A 23880-nucleotide genomic window follows, 5' to 3' on the forward strand; every position below is an offset into this window, starting at 1 on the left:
TCCATTAAACAATCAAGTAGAGATCCATCTGGAGGACAGGGCAGACAATCATCTGGGAAAATATTCTTTCAGGTACCAGCCTCTTAACAGCCTGGGCACCAATACCAGGAGTTGACTCCTTCAGTGCAACAACAGAAGTAACAGAAAAATGCTAGAATACCTCTATAGCAGCAAAAGACCTACTCTACCTTTCAGCGATACCCTCTGTAGGTCCAGGAAACAAGCTGGTTGGTGGATCCTCAGGCCCCAGCTATGGACCTACCTATGACTCATGATTAGCTCTCAGCAGTGAGGGGAGGACCTATATTTTCAGAATGTGCAGCATTTTCTTGACTAATGCAGTCCAGGGATACAACCAGTATGCTTTTCCTGGTGCTGAAATCTCTAAAGAGATATCCCTTGACATCAGCATCATCTAGCACAGTATTTTCATGGTTAGGCAACTCTGGCTCCTTCTCAGAGACTGAGGGAGGCAATGGCACCTCTCTTTTTCCTTCGTCAAGGGTATTTTGTTGTTGCTACCTACCAGATGTTTAGAGCCAATGACTCTACGGTCAGTTGTTGTAGCTAACATGCTGTACTCATGGCCGTAAGTGATCCCAGAGGGCATGCCTCCCACTTCCAGATGGTCCCAGATTCTCGGCCTGTCAAGCAGGTGATTATGCGTGCTTGCATGAGGACATCCATGAAGTTCTTGTTGTCTGTCTGTGTCGGTACAGAGATTAAACAAGAACTTCAGTCTTTGGAACCTATAACTTTTACAGGAGGATCAGCCTCAGTTTCCTTTGTGGTCTTCCTCCTCCTCAACTGATGACACCAATATCCCTGAAATTGCTCACCTGTCCGGGATAACTACAGAATTTACATAACTCTTTTAAAAGGACTCAGTACCATATTGTGATGTACCAGTTTTTTGTCCTCCGTCCCCCCCCTGCAGGTGATAGCCACTTCCTATGTGCTTTGTGCCATATTACCATAGCTTGATGGAACTGAAGTACTAGGGAATGCATATACCCTACAGTTTATTTCCATTCCCCCTCTCCCACCTGTTGCTTGTCCGTCCTTCAGAGACTGCTCTCATGAGTCTGTCCTACTCTGACAAGTGCAGTCTCTTCTCTTTTTAGGAACCATGAAAAAGATTTCCCCCTCTTTAACAAGGGAAGGATTTCTGTTCATACCATTCCAAAGGCAAAAAGAGGCCTCACATTCCTACTGGATTTGTTAAACATGAATAAATATGGTCACTCTGGCTTGTACCATCCCCTCCACCCATAGTGAACCCCAGGCAACTAGTATAGAAGGATTCATATTTCTTTATGGCAATCCATCAAAGCCACAGGAGATTGCTGACCAGAAATTTTAGTAACATCCATTTTGAGTTCATAGTCCTACCTTTCCACCAGTCTGCTGCCCTATGAAATGCATGGTGGTGGTAGATGAGTTCCTAAGGAAAGCCGGTGTGCAACTACTTCCTTATCTGGATGACTGGCATGTTATGAGGTCAATCCAAGATCTAGATAGGAGCCAGTCTATCTGGGATCCAGTCTCTCTTCAGTATTCTGAGTCTGATGAATGAGAACTGTGATCTTTTCCCTAGTTTAAAATAACAGAATTTATAGAGGGTGCTCTTGGATTCTACAGTAGCCAGGTTCTCACCTCGAGCCAAATTCCAGACTGTTAAATATTTCCAGAGATCTCAAAGCTCATCTATTTCCAACAGTGAGAATTGGTCTCAGACTACTGGAGCACGTGGCTTCTTGCATGTACGTGCTTCAGCATGCCACATGGAAGTCTTGTAACTTTCATCTTGGAAAGCTGCAAGGCAGATTAAAGTCTGTACTTTCCAGCCCATCATGTCCTGTGGATGCTAATTTCTGTGCCTGTAGAAGTGCTAGCCTTTTTGGTGTGTTGAATGGATATGGCCAACATATGTATAGGAGTTCCCTTTGCTCCAACCTTACCCATGTTGAGTCTGGTTAAGAAAACTTCTCAGCTTGAGGAATTCACCTAAGAAACCTACAAACTCAGTTTCTGGCCGCAAAAGTGGGAGGTACATTTGCCTCTCTTGCTGACTCCCCTACCCCACCCTTCCTTTGTGCTAGGGGAACTTCATGGACAGCACTGTGATATTGTACCTGAGCAGACAGGGAAGGCCCAGGACAGACTACCTTTTTATGAGAGTTTTGTATCACTCGGTTAACTCATCTGAAAGCATACCACCTTCTTGGGGTTCAGGACAGCTTGGTGCAGATTGTTCAGTCGAGATCACAAGTGATTTGTCAGGCCAAACATCATATGATTTTTTTCAAATCTGGAGGGCCCTTCAGGTGGACCTGTTTTGTTGCTTAACAGAATAGGACATCTTTTGTTGTTCTAGTGCAGGTCACAGTCAGGGTTTGGTGACACACTTTTTTCTATTTTCTTTGAAAGATAAGCTACTACATAACTACTTTTTTTTTTTTTTTTTTTTTTTTTTTTTTTACCCCCTTGGCATGGCTCAAGCTCAAGAGGTGTGTTGTGAACAAGTCACAAGAAGTCAGTCCTCCGCTCTACTCTGCACTGGTTAGGCCTCAGCTGGAGTAGTGTGTCCAGTTCTGGGCACCACAGTTCAAGAAAGATGTGGAGAAATCAGAAAGGGTCCAGAAAAGAGCAACAAGAATGATTAAAGGTCTAGAGAACATGATCTATGAAAAAAGGCTGAAAGAATTGGGCTTGTTTAGTTTGCAAAAGAGAAGACTGAGGGGGGACATGATAGTGGTTTTCAAGTATCTAAAAGGGTGTCATAAGGAGGAGGGAGAACTTGTTGTTCTTGGCCTCTGAGAATAAAACAAGAAGCAATGGGCTTAAACTGCAGCAAGGGAGGTTTAGGTTGGACATTAGGAAAAAGTTCCTAACTGTCAGGGTGGTCAAACACTGGAATAAATTGCCAAGGGAGGTTGTGGAATTTCCATCGCTGGAGATATTTAAGAACAGGTTAGATAGATGTCTGTCAAGGATGGTTTAGATAGTACTTGGTCCTGCCATGGTGGCAGGGGGCTGGACTTGATGGTCTCTCGAGGTCCCTTCCAGTTCTAGTATTCTGTGATTCTTGCATGATCGTCAGAGTATTGTTTAGCCTTGCCAGCATTGATACTCCAATCTGCTGATCCACGCTGTGGAACTTCTTTGACACTTCCACTGTAACTAGAAGTGATCTTTCAGGACGACAGTCTATGAAAATAGCATTTTTGGTAACTATTACGTATGAGAGATTACTAGTGTTGCTGACCCTCCTTATGCAGGTAGGGTGTGTGTGTGTGGTTTTTTTTGTTTTTTTTTTCTGTAAGGACGAGGTATACCTACATCTGCATTCAACATTTCTGGCTAAAGTAAGTATGAGAATTCTGCCTCAGGAAACTTACTTACTTTCTTTCCGAAGCCTGATTTTTCTCTTTCATACAGATCCACACGTTCACTTTTTAGTTGGATAGAATTAGGTCTTTTAGGTCATCTTCCCAGCCAGGCATGCCAGCTGTAGACAGGATGAAAAGCTTTCCAGTCCTGTTGCAGAGGACTTTGTCATGAATGTCCTGAACATGTCTGTGGCATAACATACCCATGAATCCCCTTCAAGCAGGATTGTAGCACACTCTAAAAGATCTCAAGCAGCTTCCATAGCTTTTTTCCCCTCAAGTATCAAAACATTTGTAGAACTGCCCCTTGATCATCAGTACACATCTTTTTAACTCTTCACATTGTATCTCAGTATTCGGATGCCAAGCTTGAACAAGTAATCCTTCAGTGGGTGGTCTCTATGTTGAACTGTTGGCATGTCCATACCACATCAGGTGACTCTCAATCACTAGATGAAGTAAAAACTGTTAACTTATTTGGTAACTATTCTTTGAATTGTTGCACTTGTCCATATGTAACCTCTCCTCTTTTCCTTCTATATTGGAGTCCATCTGGTAAGATGGAGCTTTTTGGAAGTCTGGGGTGGCTCTGCTCTTTTCCCATTGTTCAGCAGTACAAAGCAGCAAAGGGCACGTGTAGCATCCTATTGGGTACCGCTAGGTGACAGAACCTCTTACTCTGATACCCTGGGCACGTACATCACCAGCAGTGAAATAGATGCACACAATGCCTCTTGGAAGAACAGTAGTTTAAAGAACAGGTAGTAACTGCTTTGGTTTTGGTTCCCCCACCCATCCAAAAGTCTTGTCTGCTTACATACAACTAATCCAGGTAGTGAGCTCTAAGAGCCGATGGGAGAGCTATCACAGCTATTTAGCAGCAACAAGACTAATGATTTAGTACCATTTTTGAGGTACTGGGTTACTGCTGTGAATGTCTAACAACTTCCCCTTTTCTCATTAACACACTTCTCTGAGGCTACGTCTAGATTTCAGGCTTCTGTTGACAGAAGTTTTGTCAACAAAGTGTGTGTCCAGACAAGATCTGTCAGAAGAGATCTGCCATTCAGGAGCATTCTGTCAACATCCCTGTACACCTCATTCCAGGAGGATCAAAGGATGTCTCAACAGAGGGGGTTTTTCCAATGTTTAGCCCCTTGTAGACAGTCCAAATGTTGGAAAAGCCTCTCCAACAGAACTGTTGGCAAAAAATGCAGAAATGCATTGCCCAATTTATGTATCTTTTGCTGACAGGTCTCTGCAATCTAGACATAGCCTAAGTGTTTATCAATAGTTTCAATCAGTGCTTTTTCTAGCTTCACGGAGTTGTCATAAATCTGCTTCTCTTTTCTTAGTTTAACAGCTCTATTAATTAGAGCTGCAGCAGAAAAGCTTCTAATTCCCAAGCAAGTAATGCTAGGACAATTTTCATACTCGCGTGTGTGGTCCCTAGAGAGGTCTTTGGATTGTACATGACAAATTGTCACTGTCTTTCACAAAAGCATCTCTCCTTCATGGATGATGGTGTCTAGGTGCTGCCAAGTGGGTGTTGCTGGCTAGGAATTTTAAGCCTGATTCTTTACTGCAGGAGTGGCCAACCTGTGACTCTCAAGGCACGTGCAGCTCTTTGAGCAATTAAATGTGGCTCCTGCTCAGTCGTGTGCCGGGAGTGCAGTTCTCCACTCTGTGTGCACAAACCCCAGTGCTTGGTGGGAGAAGTGCATGGTGGCTCTGAGTCTCCAGCATCAAGTTTGAGCAGGACTGGGCGTGCCTGGCTCTGGAGAAGGGGTGGGGGATTGGGTTATAGCAGGGGGCTGGCGGTGCTTGGCTCTGGGAGAGGGTTGGGGCAAAATGGGGGGTGCAGGATTGTGTTATATCAGGGAGCTGGGGGTGCCTGGCTCTTGGGGAGGGGGATTGGGTTAGAGCATGGGTTGGGGGGCTCTGGCTCTGGGGAGGGAGGAGGTCTGAGTCACTTCGTTAGAGATAAATAAATATACATGTTCTTTGTGCTCTGTGTCTTAATCCCTAACTAGTTGGCCACCCTTGCTTTACTGTCTTGATCCTTGTAAGTTAGTTATTTGTACGTTCAATTTCACAGCAATAGGCCTGACTCTGCAAGCTGTTGAGGCTCCACTTCAGTTGGAGTTGGGGGTGCCAAGGATTTCTCAAGAGGCCATTGGCACTTTCCATGCCTAGGCCCAGTTTGAGTGAACTTGTGAATAGCCCCACTGTCGAAGTCATGAAGATGGTCTAGGACATGGGTGTCCAACTTTTTGGCTTGCCTGAGCCGCACTGAGTGAAGAGGAATTGTCTTGGGCTGCGTATAAAATATATAATATAGTTAATGTATATAAATCACATAATGTTAAAAGCTTACGATCTTGTGGGGCCGCATGCGGCCCGCGGGTTGGACACGCCTGGTCTAGGATGTTGGATTCATTTCCATGTTGGCACAAGGTAGTTATTCATAGATTTAGCCATTAAAATATTCATCAGCTGTTCGATGCAAAGGAGACTCTAGTTTTGAGAGTGTTTGCTGGAAGGACTGTAGGCACAGCTGGAAGATGGATAGGATGCCTCTTCCTCATACTCTTTCTGCTCTGATCTCCAACAAGGCAGAGGGCAGCTCAGGATCCTTTTGTCTGGCTACCCTGAGTTCCTTTTCCAAATGAGGATCTGGATTTAAATGTAAGAATAGCTACAAAAAATCTTCAAAGTCAAGGCACAGTCTTGGCCGTCTGCCACTTAGTGAATTTGAAGTTTTACAGGGCACAGTCAATTTTAGGTAGACAAAGATACTGCAGGCAACTCCGACAGAACCTCACAATCACTTCTTCTGCTGTGGCTCTGGCATTCAGGGAGTTCTGTGGAGCCAGCATTTTCTGGCATCCAGGAGCAAGGTCCAGGCCAGTTTGGCCTACCTGACTTGTAGTGTAATGGAAAGCCATCCAGTGTCTGCTTTGCTGAAAGTGGAAAAGTTTTCACTCAGCCTGCAGCTGCATACAGCCAGATTTCCTGGTCCTTCCCCCTGCCTCTCCTTCACTCCAGATTCTTATGCGATAATTGAATTTATTAAGTAGGTCCATAGTGAAACTAATTATTCTGCAAAGTAGAGTAAAAGCTCCTCACAATGGGCCAGATGTTTTATGCCTTTTCTGCCCCACCTCCATCAAATTTGCATGTTTTTTTTGTATCCTCTTGACTTCTTTTGAATTCATGACCTGCTCCTTTTAATGCATTCCTTCCAATCTGGGCAGTGTTCTCCAACTGCTTGGCACTGATGTTAATGACTTGTTTCCTGATCAATCAAGTCCTTTGCACACTTTCTTAAAGGAAAACTCTATTCATTTTATTCAGACCTATGGCCCAAATATTCACATGGGTAAGAAACATTTCACCAGGAATGAAACTATTACACACATGGGACGGGAGATTAAATTGTTTATCCTGTTTGGCATTTCTGACCCTATCCTGTGGGCAGTCATTTTCCGCTAATATTGACCCAGGCAACATGGATGAGTAGCACAGACTGTGAATTTCTTACCAATCTAAATAGTGGTTTGACTTTATTAATTTAAAAAAATTATAATTACGGATCATGTCCTTGGTTACAGCTGATCACTTTTCCTGGCGTCAGTGGGTGTACTGGGCCACAATCTGGTTTGCAGTGTTTTAGTATTTGAATGGTGATCCCAATTCTTCATTACACTATGCCTTTTGTAGTCACCCATATGTGTAAAATGTTACCAAATATGGCTGCTAGCATTTTGTGCCCACTCTACCCTGCATTACACCAGTGCAGTGATGAGTTGGGCCAATAACATGTCCTGTTTCTACTGTTTTTCAAACTGTTATCAAAACATGTGGGGAAACTAGATGACAGTTCCGGCCAGTGGGCTTGCATTTTGCCAGAATCGCTCTTCAACAAGATGGCCACCTTAGGAAGAAGTTCAGGAATGCCAGCTTGAATTCAGAGTTCCTTTAAAAACTCCTGCTTTAAGTTTATTCATGAGTAAAACAAAAAAGCCCCCAACCTTCTTTCCATGGGAACTTCTAGACTCTTTTATGCTTGGCCAAATGTGTTGTTTTCTTTCACCGTCTGCCTTTTCTTCATATAGAGCTGTTTACTAACTGGCAGACTATGTACTATAACCTGTTTCCTCATTTATGGTGTCAGAAGCATTTTCAAAATGAGAAACTCAATTTAATAGAAAAATTGTCATTTGGAGCCAATCTTGCCTCTGTGACAGAATAGCATTCCTGTGCCAAAAATACAGCTGTTTAGATGGTAAAAGTAACATTAGGAAAATATTCAATGTATATTTAACTTATTCTAATGCAGCTTAGTAGCTGGAAACAAAGCAATCCAACACCAAGTGGCCAGCCAGCTATCTGCAGGCCACCAACTAATGCTCTGTGGATCGCAACTGCCCCATAGATAAGGGCACTTTGCTATAGAGGATCTCATAGACTAGTTCAGAAGCCATGTCCCCCCAACCCCCTGCTCCAGGAATATAATGCTTCTTCCCACTGTCTTTTAATTTATTCTCCTAAGCAATCTGTTGTTCTGTGATTATTGACAATTTGAATTTAATGTAACCTCCCTTCTCCAGGGGATTTCAAAGCATTTTGACAAACATTAGTTAAATCTCTGAGGTTGGGTAACTTTTTATACCTGTTATGTTGGGGTATATTGACTTTCTCAGAGTGATTCAGTGGCAGAGCTGGGAAGAGAACCAAAAAGTGTCGCTATTTGGTGTCTTACTCTGTCCCCTGGACAGCGTTCCACATGGTTTCTCATACCAGGCCCTTTAGTTTCTGAATCCATGCATTATCTGGCATTGATTCCTGAGTGCTGTACTGGCTTCTTCTCACCGTTGCATTCTTGATTCATTTATAGGCTCCCCTTACTGAACTGGCAGTGTCTGACATCAGTAATTCCTCTTAAACTTTTTTCCCCTTTCTTCTGTAAATGTAGTGCAAATTTTCTGTTTTAGAGTACCTTGTCTTTTTATGAGAGATCAGTGGCAATGGTCCCACTAAATTCAGCATGAGACATCTTAGTTGTGTGGTGAATAATCTGTCAAAGCCTCTAATTTTTTAAAAAATAGCATTGGTTATGCTGTCTTTTATTCTATAGAGCTCTTCATTTCAAACCACATGAATGCACAAACTAGTGAAAGGCAGCCATCTTTGGGGAACGGGGCAGGTAGCCATTTTATGTAACAATTTACTATGAATGAGAATTTTGTCTAAGGACACTGAGGGAAAGAGGCTGTTTAGTGCAAAAAGATGCACTTTGAAGTTTCACTTCTATGCTCAGCAGATCAAAATATTAAAACTAAGATTAAATAGTAAACAGCAAGAAATTTACTTAATCTCATTCGGGACTTGTGTGATGGACCAGAAAGGGTGGTACTGGATCTTGCTCTGTTTGTTCTGAGATTGTTGGCTTCACTTGAGGGACTGACAGGCAGATTCAGAGCCGTGTGGAGGGGGGAATGTGGAGTTAGTGTGACTCAGAGCAGTGACAGGAGAAAAACCTGTTGCACATAAATAGATGCTCCTACACACATGGAATATAAAAAGTGAGACTAATGCTGAACAGACAGTGGTTTTTTTAATTTATTTTTTAAGGCTACCCTTTGAGAGAGTATTGACTAGAATAGCACTTTTCTTTTGATACCACAGGAGAAATTTGATGGGTTCTGAAGCTCTGATGCAGTTTCTCTTTCTGATGAGGTAACTGGCATTCTGGGGTTCTGTGAAGAGAGAGGGGGTGGATGGTAGCTGGCTGCAGTAGATCTCTGCAGAACATTAGTTCTGCTTCTTAACTGTTCAAGATTGGAAGGTCACAGAAATTACAACAGTAAGATTAATAAACTTTGATTCTAAATCTTATGGTTCTTTAGCATTTGCAATAGCAATATACCACATGTTCAGTTCTTTTTATAACACAGCATTCAAGAACCCCTATTGTGAGGAGATGACTATATATTTAAGTTCAGGATTCAGCACATCGGAAACATAACTGCTTTACCTCTGCCAGTACTCGGAGCTGTAGCAATGACTTCTGGAAGGGCAGCAGACAGGGAAGAAATCCAGATTGAATGCACAACATGTAGATGATTGCTCCTGTTGCTGTGATAATCCCAAGCTGATTGAGGTGAGATTTTAAGATAGCTGTAGTGCTCTTAATGGATAATAGCTAGTTGTTTTGCCATTGTGGAGTAATTTGAAACTAGCAGTTTATGGGAGGATGCCAAATACTGCCGCTGTCAGCCTTGTTAATGATCTGTTCAATCCCTCTCCTTAACCAATCATCCTTCCTTCGGGGTCTTTTTCTTTCCTTCTTGGGGAGCTCTGCCTAAAAGTCTTACAGGTAAGTGGAGGTGGTGATTTTAGGGGTGTTGACAGAACAAAGTTAATCATGCCCCCAGGAAACCCTATGAGTAAGTCATTTATGACTTTCACTGTAATCCCCTCATATAGATGCTTTTTACAGTCATGGAAGGTGTTTTTTGTTGTAGGAAATCCATCTCCCTGAACAACAGTAGCTAGGTCAAATGAAACAGTCGTCTGTCATCCCAGCTGAATCTACCCTGGGGATTAGCTCATCATAGTCACAATGCTCAAGGGTGTGGATTTTCCCATCCCTGAGTGCTGTAGCAGCATCAGTCTAACTTTTTAAAGTGAGGACCATGCCTAAGAATATAGGGGGGGCAGGGGGAAACAAGTTGATGGGGATGACTGGATCAAATTGGGAAGAAGAGCTGGGGCACTGCTTCTCCTCAAAGGAGCATAATTAAGATGCATCCCACTGCAGCCTGCAAACACCTCAGGTGTATTTATAACACATGATCTTGTTAGCTCAAGTTCTGGGAGACATCTATTTGTGTTAAAGCATGGAAAAACCAGTGCTGAAGAGGCATGAATTGCAGAAATTGTTTTAAAGGTGATTGAATTTTCACAAAGTGTGGACTAAGGATAAGAGATTAATAGAACGATAAAGCGAACAGTCAAAAGTTATGATGAGAATGCAAGTCACAGTTGGTCTCTGTTCAGCATTCTCAGTTCCATTCTTTACCATGATCTTATTATGAAGCTGTTCTTACCCTCAATCTCCTGCTCTCTTCTTGTGTCTTGGCACTCCCAGCTGATTTACATGCATCTTCAATTCCTTTGATACTATTCCCAATGAACTTGATAATAAAGTATAGTTATTTCCAGGGCCAATGGTTTCCTATTGAAAAGGCTTTGTGTATAAACATGCAGGAACAACCTAGAAAAGACTGTTTCTAACAGATATCTGTTTACTCTTAATTTCATACACACATTTTGGAAGGGTAGTGGGGATTGTGTGTGGTCTGTCAAGAGAACAGACTCAGGGAGTTTCTAACAGGAAGTTGAAGTACTATTGTGAGATCTCAGAATAACTGTGGAGAACTTTGTATAAACAGCATCCAGCAGAAGAGAGCCATCTGGGAATATGTAATATAACTTTCCCTTTGGTGCAGTGAAATAAGGTGAATAATATGTCGTTCTGGGAGAGGATGGGACGAGAGTTTTATCATTTTCTATAAATTGTTTTGTATTACTGTGTTTCTTAGGAACCCCAATCATGGACCAGAATCCCATGGTGGCAGGTGTTTGACATATATAGAAAGCTGTGTGCAAAAGCTCATGTCTGCTGTAGTCTATCCTAAATCATTCATGCCCATGAAGGGGTAGGATTGTAGTAGACAAGTGTATTTCCCACACAATTGGTACTCCTGCACCATTTCTTATAGCGTGAAGTGCTAGCAGAGGCTTGGCCTGGGCTATCTGTGACCTTGCATAAAGGGACTGATTCTATAGTAGCTGCAATTAAGAGTGACTGAACTAAGAGATTTTTCTTTTAAAAAAATTTAGTAACAATTTAGTAACAAAATTGCAGTTTATAGTTCAGGTGTGGTTTAATTAGAAGATTAATTCTATGTGTCCGCCACTTCATTTAATTGAAGTATTGCAAAGTGCGCACACACTCTCTAGAGAGCTCTTCTTGAAATAAGGCAATTGAGTTCAGTGCAAGAATTTTGTGTCCTTTGTTTTCATTTGCATGGGGAACACTATCAGCCTTGTGAGTAGGGAGAGAGACAAAGAGGGTGAGGAGCATTGTTTAAGCTGTGATAGCTACTAATAGAGATCAGCTGCTCACTCCCTTCACATCAAATTTTCTTGTCTCCAGAAATGTTAGAGTGGAGCTCAGGCTACTTTGCTACCCCACCACCCCTTATCTAGTTAAGCCACAGCTGTCCAGGTTCTGCTGCCTCTGTGTGAGATATGCATACCACACCCTCCTCTCTGCTCATCAACCATCCCCTCCTGTCTGCACCCATTGGGAAGCAGGAAAATTATGTCTGAACCCATAAGGCAGAATCTGATCCCAATGTGGGACAGGATAACAAGAGCCACTGTACATTTTTATAACAAAGTGACTTAACCTAAAAATTAATTGCACAACTTTCAATTTGATCATACCTTTCAGTTCAGATTGGGACATAAAACTATATGTTGCATAATAGCTTCTGCACAAAATGTGTCAAATACTACTATGGAGTTCAGATGGAAGCAAGAGCAGGAGAGATGATCTCTAATGATATTTGAGGCTTGAGGGGGTGGATGAGGTTGTGAACAAAGACAGTGACCGGCTCTTCTGGGCAGTGGGAAATGCAAGGGAGAACGGCCTTACACTCAAAGAGGTGACGTAATGGAAAGCAGATTCTAGAAGCTGTAGTTTTCAAATATTTCAGGACAAGACTTCCAAATATTGGAGGGCCAGATTTTCACCACCTAGCAGCTCACGTTGTGACACTTACAAACAGATTTCAAAAGAAATGTTGATGTGGATTTTGGGTGTAGTGGTAAAAATTTGGTTCTGGTGGATGCTAAGCTCTCTTTAAAACTCTGGCCTGCTGAGTCGAAAAGGTAGGGAAGGGAATAGAAGCAGACAGGTCTTGTGCCAAAACAAAATACAAATCTATCTGCAGAACAGATATTTAGAATTGTGTGAGTGGACCCTGGAGTCCATGCAGAGGCTTTGAATTTACCTGAGTGTAAGAGGTCTACCTTTTTTGTGTGGATCTGATTTACAGGACTGGGTCTTATTTTTGTACTGAATAGATTCTTTTCAAAGAAAATGCGTTCCCAAAACTTTTGGACTTTGCGAATTTCAGCTACCAGACAGAAAATGGTGTAAATTATAGAAAACTGGTGTGAAGGCATTATATAGTGAATAAGTTTAAAACGATAAGTGAGGCTGATAGCAGAGGAAGAAAGTATCAATGTAAGCAAGATGTTTGTCTTATTTTGCATGAAAATTCTATATTTTAGAAAATTTCAGCATTCCACTTAAACTGTCCTCATCCACAGACAAACTCATGTTGCAGCTGTCATGCCATCACTTTAACTCTGTGTACTACAAGCTACCTTTATGTCAGGAAAATATGCATTAGGCCGGGGTCAGTAACCAAAATAGCGAGAAGAGACTTTTTAAATTTGGTAATAATTCAAGAGCCGCAGTGCATGTAAATATGAGATGGTCCTCAAATAATGTCCAGTCATACTACTTGTAACCCCTTGTTTTAAGAACAGTTCACTCAGTGGTTTGTAATCTGATACATGTTTACTGCAGAATGTTCATAAACCTTTTATATATTGTTTCCTTACACTTCACAGATGTGTTTGTACCACTATCTTCCTGACTTTCAGTCCCAAGCCCACTTTAATTATGTCAATTTTACTTCACATTTCATTTGTTTCCTTTCTTAAAATGCATGTTGCCTTTCACAGCAAGAATACCACAAGTTTTCTTTTCCTTTTCAAAATCAAGATTTTTTTTTTTTAGCAACACAATCAAAGCACAGATACAGTACCATATCTCACAATGCATTACACATATTAAGGGGGAGTGACCTGACGTTTTGAGATCACATATCATTTGCTGTTTAGATGTGAGTTGTTCTTTGGGCTTTTAGACGTTCACCATTTATCAAAAATAACCTGAAGGGTGTGGTTTTTTTGTTTTACGTTTCAATTATAGCATTGGGAGCCACAAAGAAGTCCTTAAGGAGCTGCATGGGGCTCTGGAGCTGCAGGTTGCAGACCTCATCACTGGGCATAAAACCAAGAGTACATGTAAGTCTTGCATATCTGACCTGTGAGAATATGGAGTACCTAACCTGCTTTGTTGTCCCTCTGTTGTTGTGCCCATGGTAAGTTGGCTTGTCCTGTTGTCCTACAGGCTCTGGGAATTGCCTTGTACAAGATAGCTTAAGGTGGGGGCATATGCATTTACTGGCATTTGCAAGGTTCATCCAATTCATTAATGCTGTTTTAATCTATTTAAAATGTCGCTTAATTTTCCTTGTGTATTTGTTTCTTTTTTTTTTTTTCTTCCCTTAGAGGATCCAAAAAGTAAGATGGGGAGCATAAAGCAGAATGGAATCAAATACATCTAGTGCATTTGATAGTAATAAACTAGGATGTGAATTTGGCCCAATGCATTTAACCACTTTCATCATGTTCCTGAGGATACTATTAAATATTTAATGGGGATGTTGTGTGGTTTATTTTAAATTTTATATATTGTGAGGTGCCCGGAATGCTGTGGCAGATAAGTGATATCAAAATATATTAACAATAGGGAGCCTAACCATAAGGTCAGTTTTTATTCATTCCATAGGATTTGATCTATGTGTATTATCATCATGTAGTCACATGTTGGACTGACAAACTGGAACATCTTGGATTTTCTCGTATTCTCTACAGGCAGTCCAGTGATCCTGTCTTTTCTCCCAATTGTTTAAAGACCTATACTACAACTATCTACCTTCAGGAAGGGGCTGGGAATGATCTTTGGAGTCTAAAAGTGCTGCTCCTTCATTTTAATTAGAATCTACATTTCTAGGCACTTGATCCTGCAAGTAGCATAGGATGTTTGGGAGATACTGAATGTAAATAATCCAAAAGCCCATTTGAGTTGAGGGCACTCTGCAGATCAGAGGATTAGTTTCTAGAGAGGGAGGGTCTGAGGTATGGTAACAGGAGCTGGATTAGACCCTAAAACCTGGACTGGGAACAAGTCCTGGAGGTACAGAACATCATCACTAATGGCTTGTGTACTCAGCACTAGAGGGTGAGTTACTCTGGTTTAAAAGCAGCACAGGTTGCATCAGTGCAAGCCCTACTGTACGTTGGTATAGCACATCTGCCTTGAGGCTTTGCATCAGTGCAGTGCTACTGGTGCAAAAATTGCTATTGTAGACAAACCTTAATGTATCACTTAAGTCCACATGGCTTTGCCTTCCTTGGCTATACCTGTTTTTAATTTGTTTTTATATCATGTTTACAACTCTGAATGAATCCATGGTAACTTCTTAGCTTTCACTGTTTTCTTTCTTTCCACCACATTTTTGAAAATTATTTTAAGGGGAAGCTATGATGAGAGAGGACTTTTGGATCTCCCCTGGAAAAGGGGAAAAGCTATGGTTCTTCTAGTAATAAATAATACTAGTAAAACTTTTGTTGAGAGAGCTCTCCTTTTAAGGTTTCCTAGTTTAAAGACAAAGCACGTTTTACTGACTGCAATGAGAGCAGAAGTAGGCTAAAACTGCTCTTAAAAAATCTGCTTTACACTTCAAAGACTAAACATGAGGTCAGACATTAGGAATCCTGAGTTCTAATACTGCCTGCTGACTTGCTGCATGGTCAGAAGCAAGTCATTTAAACCTTTCCTGCCTCAAGTTTCCTTAACTGTAAAAGCTGATAAAAGCTTCTCTTTCTCAGTTATAGAGGAAGGATAAATATTTATATGTCTTTGAAAATACTTAGCAATTATAGTTTCATTAGTGACTTGTTCATAAACAGCTTTGCAGTCACCCAGGATCCAGCCGCCTTCACACAAATTATATCAATTCAAAGAAAATACTGTAAAGCACTTCAGGAAATTGCTGAGACACATGGCTAAGTTATTTGATATGGATGATGGCAAAAGTGATTTTTTTTTTTTAAATAAATGGACTGTTCAGTCAAACCATACTATTACCTTAAATGGCTACAAAGATATCATCATCTAAGTAGATGCAGTTATAAAATGCTGCAACAGTATTATTTGTCTTCCCTTTCTGTGCTACCAGTTACTATTGGGGAAATCAGATTTTCCCCTAGGTATTATCTTTAAATTGAGCAACCCATCACCTACTGGTAGGTAACAGCCTAAACATATAAAATATTTTCCTTAGGAGATGAACTCTATAACCACTCCCCTCCCTTCTCTCCTCACCCCCATAGTAGCTTTTATTCTAAAATTTCTGTGGTTATAAACATTACTTCATATTTTGATCATTTATCTGCATTTCCCTGCACTACAGTTTCTTTTGAGCTCTAATGCCTAGGAGACTGCTTCTCTAGCTATATCACATTGCTTGGAAGGAGAAATCGTGATTTCCATGAAGCATAATATTGGAGGAGGGTTGCTGCAAATGCATCACAGTATTTTGTGTTAAGAAAAAATGGAATTAATTACTTCCCCAGTCCTGAAAAATTATAATTTCATTTTGAAAGAAAGGTGTCAAAGAACAGGAGCACTAAAAACTGAACTTTAGACTACCCTTTTTCTTTGACCTCCTTTTTGCATTTAGGTATATCAATAACTGGCATATGAGGTGGTTTGGAGGATTTGTAGAAGAGGTGAAAGCCTAAGTCCCAGTGTTTAAATCTGACGCAGCAGTGACTGCAACTGACAGCCATTGAGGCTCACGGGCAGGGAAGGAGGTGTCGGGGGGGGTGCTTACTGTAACTGCATTGTGAATAAAGGATTAGAGGGTCTTGATGTGACAGCTCCTGGGAATACTCAAATTGATAAAGATGGAGATTGGGTGTAGTTGCACGAACATCTATTTCTCAGTCACCCTAAAGCTGCTGTTCATCCTACTGTCCTCAAACTGTTTATCGACATCCTGTGGAGTAGTATACCACAACTACTTTTTCCCTGTTATGCTACAAATTAAATACTAGGCCTAGAGCGGTGGTAGATTTTGTTTAATTTGAGCCATCATTGCTCCTTGTCCCAGTTCTTTCATATAGTATGAGGAAAGAATAAGTATAATCTCTTCAGGCAAGTAGTATAACTGCAATCAATATTCTATGCTAGCTTTGCTCCTTATGCAAGAACCATGTTAAAAGATTATTTTAACTGCAAATAAGTCAACCTTTTAATGACGTGTCTTTGTAAGAAATTCACTGTAAGTAGTGAAACAAACTTTTCATCAACAGAGGTCAAATCAGGTGTTTCTATTAAATACCAGTGAAGGCATATGCTGCAGTAAGTAAACAGATGTATGCAAAATACTCCACTTAAGAAGAAACAATCAGCATCTCACATATAGAAGTAGAAGCTACAGTCTAGAAGACCATACTTCAGGAAGGGAGAGATTCTGGGCTGCGTTAACAAAAGTGTGAGCCACACAGGAAAAGCCCTTCTTCCGCTCTAGGGTGATTATGCCTCAATGGGAGCACTGTGTCCAGTTGTGGGCACAATAGTTGAGGAAAGGGGGAGAGACTGGGGAAGGTCCTGCTGTGCACAGTTGTTGAAGGTGGCGATACAGAAGCCAGTGACGTTGAAGGACACGCCTTAGCAATACGTGTGGTGCAAAGGCAGGAGTCCCAACCCCTACTAATCACTTTCGTGGGAACCAGGGCGCAGATGATGTTTTGTTCTGCCGAAACTACCCTGTTGCTCAGCCCAGCGAGCTTCCCCCGCGTGGTGCTGGCGCCGGCCCACGCCAGCAGGCTCTGAAAGCGAAAAAGAAAGCGCGCCCTGCGCCGGGGTGGGGGCCCTTTCCGATTGGTAGGTGCGGGAGCACGTGCTGCTTTTCTGATTAGTGTCTGGAGCGAGGCCCCGGCCTGGGGGTTTTAATTGGATCCCGTAGAGAGGTGGGCCTTCCGCATGCTACTCCTATTCTGATTGGCCCATGGGGAGCGTCGGCCCCAGCTCGCGCTCCAGGCGGAGAGGCACCATGGGGTATGTTATCATTTCTTCCTCCTCCGATTGGGCCCCAGCCAAGGGGCTCGGCGAGCCTAGGGCTCCTCCTCTTCGAGCTGACGCACAGGGTGCAATCGGCTCCTATTGGTCGTGGGGCGGAGCCGGTACCCGCCGGGGCCCAATGGGCAGCGGGGTGCTTTGGTAAGCTCCGCCCCTGAAGACCAGATAAACGGCTGCGGGGGGGGGGTAGCTGGTTACTGTTGGGGCTCGCGGGAGGCTGGATGCGAGGTAGGATGGCGGGGGCCGTCGGGGCCTCCTGCTGTCGGGGCGGAGCGGGGGGGCTGCAGCCGCTGAGGGCAACCATCCCCTTCCAGCTGCAGCAACGGTGCGGAGCAGGCGGGGACGGCGGCCGGGCAGGTAACGGGGTCGGAGTGGGGTAGGACGCGGCGGGGGGAAGGGCTGAGGGGGTCGGGATCTGAGGAGGGGTGTGGGGCTGCAGGGGAAGGGGCTGGGGTCGGAGTGGGGTAGGACGCGGTGGGGAGAAGGGCTGAGGGGGTCGGGATCTGAGGGAAGGGTGTGGGGCTGCAGAGGAAGGGGCTGGGGTCAGAGTGGGGTAGGATGCAGTGGGGGGCAGGGCTGAGGGGGTCGGGATCTGAGGGAAGGGTGTGGGGCTGCAGGGGAAGGGGCTGGGGTCAGAGTGGGGTAGGACGCGGCGGGGGGAAGGGCTGAGGGGGTCGGGATCTGAGGGAAGGGTGTGGGGCTGCAGGGGAAGGGGCTGGGGTCAGAGTGGGGTAGGACGCGGTGGGGGGCAGGGCTGAGGGGGTCGGGATCTGAGGGAAGGGTGTGGGGCTGCAGGGGAAGGGGCTGGGGTCAGAGTGGGGTAGGATGCGGTGGGGGGCAGGGCTGAGGGGGTCGGGATCTGAGGGAAGGGTGTGGGGCTGCAGGGGAAGGGGCTGGGGTCAGAGTGGGGTAGGATGCGGTGGGGGGCAGGGCTGAGGGGGTTGGGATCTGAGGGAAGGGTGTGGGGCTGCAGGGGAAGGGGCTGGGGTCGGAGTGGGGTAGGATGCGGTGGGGGGCAGGGCTGAGGGGGTCGGGATCTGAGGGAAGGGTGTGGGGCTGCAGGGGAAGGGGCTGGGGTCAGAGTGGGGTAGGATGCGGTGGGGGGCAGGGCTGAGGGGGTCGGGATCTGAGGGAAGGGTGTGGGGCTGCAGGGGAAGGGGCTGGGGTCGGAGTGGGGTAGGATGCGGTGGGGGGCAGGGCTGAGGGGGTCGGGATCTGAGGGAAGGGTGTGGGGCTGCAGGGGAAGGGGCTGGGGTCAGAGTGGGGTAGGATGCGGTGGGGGGCAGGGCTGAGGGGGTCGGGATCTGAGGGAAGGGTGTGGGGCTGCAGGGGAAGGGGCTGGGGTCAGAGTGGGGTAGGACGCGGTGGGGGGCAGGGCTGAGGGGGTCGGGATCTGAGGGAAGGGTGTGGGGCTGCAGGGGAAGGGGCTGGGGTCGGAGTGGGGTAGGACGCGGCGGGGGGAAGGGCTGAGGGGGTCGGGATCTGAGGGAAGGGTGTGGGGCTGCAGGGGAAGGGGCTGGGGTCAGAGTGGGGTAGGACGCGGCGGGGGGAAGGGCTGAGGGGGTCGGGATCTGAGGGGGGGTGTGGGGCTGCAGGGGAAGGGGCTGGGGTCGGAGTGGGGTAGGATGCGGTGGGGGGCAGGGCTGAGGGGGTCGGGATCTGAGGGGGGGTGTGGGGCTGCAGGGGAAGGGGCTGGGGTCGGAGTGGGGTAGGACGCGGCGGGGGGAAGGGCTGAGGGGGTCGGGATCTGAGGGGGGGTGTGGGGCTGCAGGGAAAGGGGCTGAGGTCGGAGTGGGGTAGGATGCGGTGGGGGGAAGGGCTGAGGGGGTCGGGATCTGAGGAGGGGTGTGGGGCTGCAGGGGAAGGGGCTGGGGTTGGAGTGGGGTAGGATGCGGTGGGGGGCAGGGCTGAGGGGGTCGGGATCTGAGGGAAGGGTGTGGGGCTGCAGGGGAAGGGGCTGGGGTCGGAGTGGGGTAGGATGCGGTGGGGGGCAGGGCTGAGGGGGTCGGGATCTGAGGGAAGGGTGTGGGGCTGCAGGGAAAGGGGCTGGGGTCAGAGTGGGGTAGGACGCGGTGGGGAGAAGGGCTGAGGGGGTCGGGATCTGAGGGAAGGGTGTGGGGCTGCAGGGGAAGGGGCTGGGGTCGGAGTGGGGTAGGATGCGGTGGGGGGCAGGGCTGAGGAGGTCGGGATCTGAGGGAAGGGTGTGGGGCTGCAGGGGAAGGGGCTGGGGTCAGAGTGGGGTAGGACGCGGTGGGGGGAAGGGCTGAGGGGGTCGAGATCTGAGGAAGGGTGTTGGGCTGCAGGGGAAAGGGGCTGGGGTCAGAGTGGGGTAGGACGCGGTGGGGAGAAGGGCTGAGGGGGTCGGGATCTGAGGGGGGGTGTGGGGCTGCAGGGAAAGGGGCTGGGGTCAGAGTGGGGTAGGATGCGGTGGGGGGAAGGGCTGAGGGGGTCGGGATCTGAGGAAGGGTGTTGGGCTGCAGGGGAAAGGGGCTGGGGTTGGAGTGGGAGGTCCCTGTGGGGAGGAATGGGGCAGCAGCTGGTCTGTCAGGTGCAAGCTGAGCGTGTGAGGAGCCGCGTGGGGGAGGGGCCGTCGAGGGGCTGTATGGAGGAGAGCTGCCCCACGGTGCCTCCATGCGCAGGGGTCTTATACTCCAGAGCCTCCGCTCCAGGGACTGTTAGGGGAGAGCCCCTCCCTCCGAGCCCAGCTCTGTTAGTTGGGGGCCCGGCTGCGCACCCCGGCCCTGGGACGCAGCACGCCCTCCCGCAGTTAGGGCCATGTGGGGTGCACCCCAGTAGTGCCCCTTCCATCGGGCCCTCCAGCTTCCTGCTGGACTGCCTCTGCTGCTGCTTGTGCACGGTTCCCAGCTGACAGGTCTTGTGTGTCCCCCGTCCCCCCCCCCGGTGCCATTTGGGTGCCCGTTTTTATGTCCGTGTACAGCCAGATGTGTTGCTCACCTGTTGTTCTCTTACATGTGCGGTAAACAAGTGCACGGGAGCATATAACAGGGCCTTGAAGGAATAATAATTGGATTTAGGTGGGTAAGCGTGAAACAGGTCAAGATTGAAGGAAGTGGGGAGGCTGGCCCAAGAAGTGGTGGGGTGCCCTAAAGGAAGACATTTTATTTTGGCTTGTGGTGTGGTACAGGATATGGCACTGAACTGAGCACGTTGAGAGAGAGAACTTGTAGAGCAGGCTCTATTTGGATGTGATTTACACAAGGAAAACAAAAAGCTGTTCGTGGGGGAAAAAAACAAGGCCCTTTTCTGATCCAGTGAGGCATCCTTAGCCCCAAAGCTTTGCTCCTGCAAAGCTTAATCTATCCTTTAGTATGTATTGCAAAGTACCTTAGCTGTTAACCTACTTCCTAGCCTGAAGGAAGGGATGGAGTGGTTTATGACTTTTGTTGATTAGGTAAGGTTGAGTTTTGCTACTGAGCCCAGAATCTTTGTAGTGAGCTGTTTTTAATTGTGGGGGGGGAAAAGGGTATTTCCAGTGGGTAGTTAATATGGCAGCGAGTATGTGAAAAAACACACAACCACATGACAGTTGGATGAGATTAGAAACATAATCTGTATTTATCATCTGGCACTGACTTGGTTATGGTGACATGACTTTCCAAATGTCTCCAATTCATTGCCTGAAATTTATCATCTTTAAAAAAGAAATAAGGTAATTTCCCTTATAGAAATGATTGGGAGCATTGTTTAATGTTCATAAAGACAAAATGAAAAACCTTATGAAGTGTGCAGGACAGATTAACCAATGCTCCCGCCCAGCATATGGATAAAAACCTGTTAGCTACACTGTCTTCCACGGAAGGATCTCTATGCTGGAAAAGGGAGGAGGAACAGCAATATCTAGTAGAGAGCAAATAGGTAGGATTTCTTTTTAAATTAATTTAATAACAGTAACTAGTGATCTTGGTTAGAAACTCCATTCTTGGCTTCAGAGTTAGTTTCAGAGTTAAATCTGAACTGCAGCAGCTGCTCTCCTGAACAGGCTTGGTAGAAAGCTGCATCTTGGTCTGAACATGCTCTCCAGTTGATTAAACTTACAGCTTATTTATTCTACCCAGATCCTCAACCTGAGCAGAGAGTGACTTTGGCCCAAGCCACAAATACATAGAGTTCAAATGGCTGCTGCTGTGACACAGGCTTAAGCTGAAATTAGATAGCAGTGCAAGTTGAAGGCTCATGGGGCTTCTAGTACTTTTAGACACAATTGGGATGATTAATTTAAAAAAAAAAAAAAGTGTTTCCTATTAGTGAATTACTCCAGTGCATTATTTCAGCTGCATACTGTGTCAATTTTATCAACGGCTGTTGTATTTATATCCCATTTGGGATATTATTCACTACATAATGTTGAGGCTTACTGTTCTCTTTTTTTAAAAGGGAGATAATTTTAATCCTTATCAAGTACAGTATTGTGTCATGGGAAGATCATTGCCTAGGGACTAGAACTAGGGACAGTTCTAGGCTTGTTTTCTGTTCCCACCTCTGCAACTGGTGTTGAGAAAATCATAGTTTTCTATAACACAGAGATCCCTAAAATAGGGATATTTACCCACCTCTGTAAAGTGCTGTTAGATTCAACAATGGAAGTCTCTGTTCAGAATATTAATGTAAGGAAAGTACACAAAATGAGTATGTACTTGTGACCGCTTTTTACATACATGTTGAGTGGGTGGAAGAGAGAGTAATGAGAACCAGCAATGGATGAGATATAGGAGGAAAAAACACTGGTGGCAGGAGCTGTGAGGAGATTTTGGATAAGAAGAAAAGATATACTAGAACAAGAGCGAAGCGAACTGGAAGATATTTTTAACTGCATTAAAACAATTCTGGGGCTAGATATAGTAAGTTTAAAACTCCATGTGGCCGTTCTAATTATGTAGATAAATTAAGAGCTATCATTTTGCAGCTCTTGAGATTTACAGATCCCTACTGCACATGTCTGAGGCAGGGGGAATTTGTTCTTTGCTTTTGCATTATAACAAGTTGCCTTATTTTAAGATGGCTTTAGGTCACAATTAAAAGAAACTAAATGGAATGATATATTTAGAGTGAAACAGCACATCCTATTTCTGAGGTCACTTGACTCAGAAAAAAGTCATTTAAATTCATTTGTACTAAAAGCCATAATGGATCCCAACACTGCATTGCCAAGGTGTATCTAAATTCTTCAAAAAACCACTAATCACCTTTGAGAATTTGTGTGTGTGTGTGTGGTGTTTTTCCTTCATGGTTGCTGCTTTATTTGTAGGGTTACCAATGGATGCTGGAATCTTCCTTCTTATATGAAATGTTACCATAATGCTTATTTTGGGCTATGCATGGGGTTGCATGAAGTTTTGAAATAGTAAGAAAAATTAGTCAAATTTTGGCATACCAATCTTGACAGCATCAATTTGAAATGCACTTATGTCTAGGGTGGGTTAGAGCAGGAGAGCTAATACATGGCCCACAGGCCAGAATCCAGCCTGGGGAGTCTTTTCATACGGTCCATAAAGCTGCCAGTGGTGCCATTTTGATAACCAGCTGTGCAGCATGGGGTCAGCAACCTGTGGCTCTTTAAGGAGCCATTTGCAGCTCCAGATGCTGCCACCGCTGACTCCTCCTCGAGCTTCAGGGCCTGCGGCCCTGAAATAATGGAACATAATTTAATTGGTTTAGCAGCCAGCAGGAGGGATCTAGCTGTTAAACCAATTAAACTGAGTTCCATTATTTCAAAGCAGCGGGGCAGGGAGCGCCTACGCTGCAGGTTGGGGAAAGGAGTAGGAGAACTTGGGAGGGCTGTGCTGAGGAAGAGGTGGTCGTGGCTATGGTTGTGATGAAGGAGCAGTGGGTGTGCAGCAGTGGCAGTGCATGGATCTAGTGCCTCAGGTAGGTTAATCCTGGGTTTGAGGCTGAGAGGGGTTAAGCCTGGGGATCAGGGGAGGCAGTTTGGGGCTGAGAGGGGTTAAGCCTGGGGTTGAGGGGGCAGGTTTGGGGCTGTTTTCTGTTTGGCCCCAGAACATGTAAAAGCAAAACAAAATTGCCATATGGCTTCTGATGAAAAAAGGTGGCCACCCTGGCCACCTTAGAACAATCACTTCTGTAAAGTGAGAATTCGAGGCTTTCTTCCAATATTGTGCATGTCATGCTTTAAGGATTATAGTAATAGTTGTTTTTCTTGCCACTGCAAGAATGATTATTGATCAGAGAAAGCATTAGAGTATTTTGCCCATTTTATACTTGAAATGAGTTCATGAATTACACGACACATTTTTGTGCACTTATCCCCACTCCCACCTCCTCTACTCTGAAACTGAAGAGAAACTGTTGTGAACCTGGCAATTTTATCATTTGACAGTCTGAAGACAGACAGTTAAGACAATAATTATCAAGACATCAGAACACATG

At 45.2% G+C, this 23880-nt stretch overlaps 1 protein-coding gene across 7 annotated transcripts in view; it reads left to right on the forward strand.

Moving 5' to 3' along the window:
• FAM117A (family with sequence similarity 117 member A) overlaps positions 1-23880 on the forward strand; it is a 57997-nt gene that overhangs the window by 7892 nt on the left and 26225 nt on the right. For 3 of the 7 annotated variants that reach the window (XM_074979364.1, XM_074979363.1, XM_074979365.1), the window contains exon 5: positions 13474-13568. In XM_074979364.1, coding sequence (XP_074835465.1) covers positions 13474-13568 — 95 coding nt within the window. Of the gene's footprint in view, positions 1-13473; positions 13569-17687; positions 17833-23880 lie in introns of those variants that run through there. The other 4 variants (XM_074979362.1, XM_074979366.1, XM_074979367.1 and 1 more) reach the window with 2 other exon arrangements.

The sequence above is a fragment of the Carettochelys insculpta genome, chromosome 28 (genome assembly GCF_033958435.1).
Source record: "Carettochelys insculpta isolate YL-2023 chromosome 28, ASM3395843v1, whole genome shotgun sequence".
Lineage (NCBI taxonomy): Eukaryota > Metazoa > Chordata > Testudines > Carettochelyidae > Carettochelys > Carettochelys insculpta.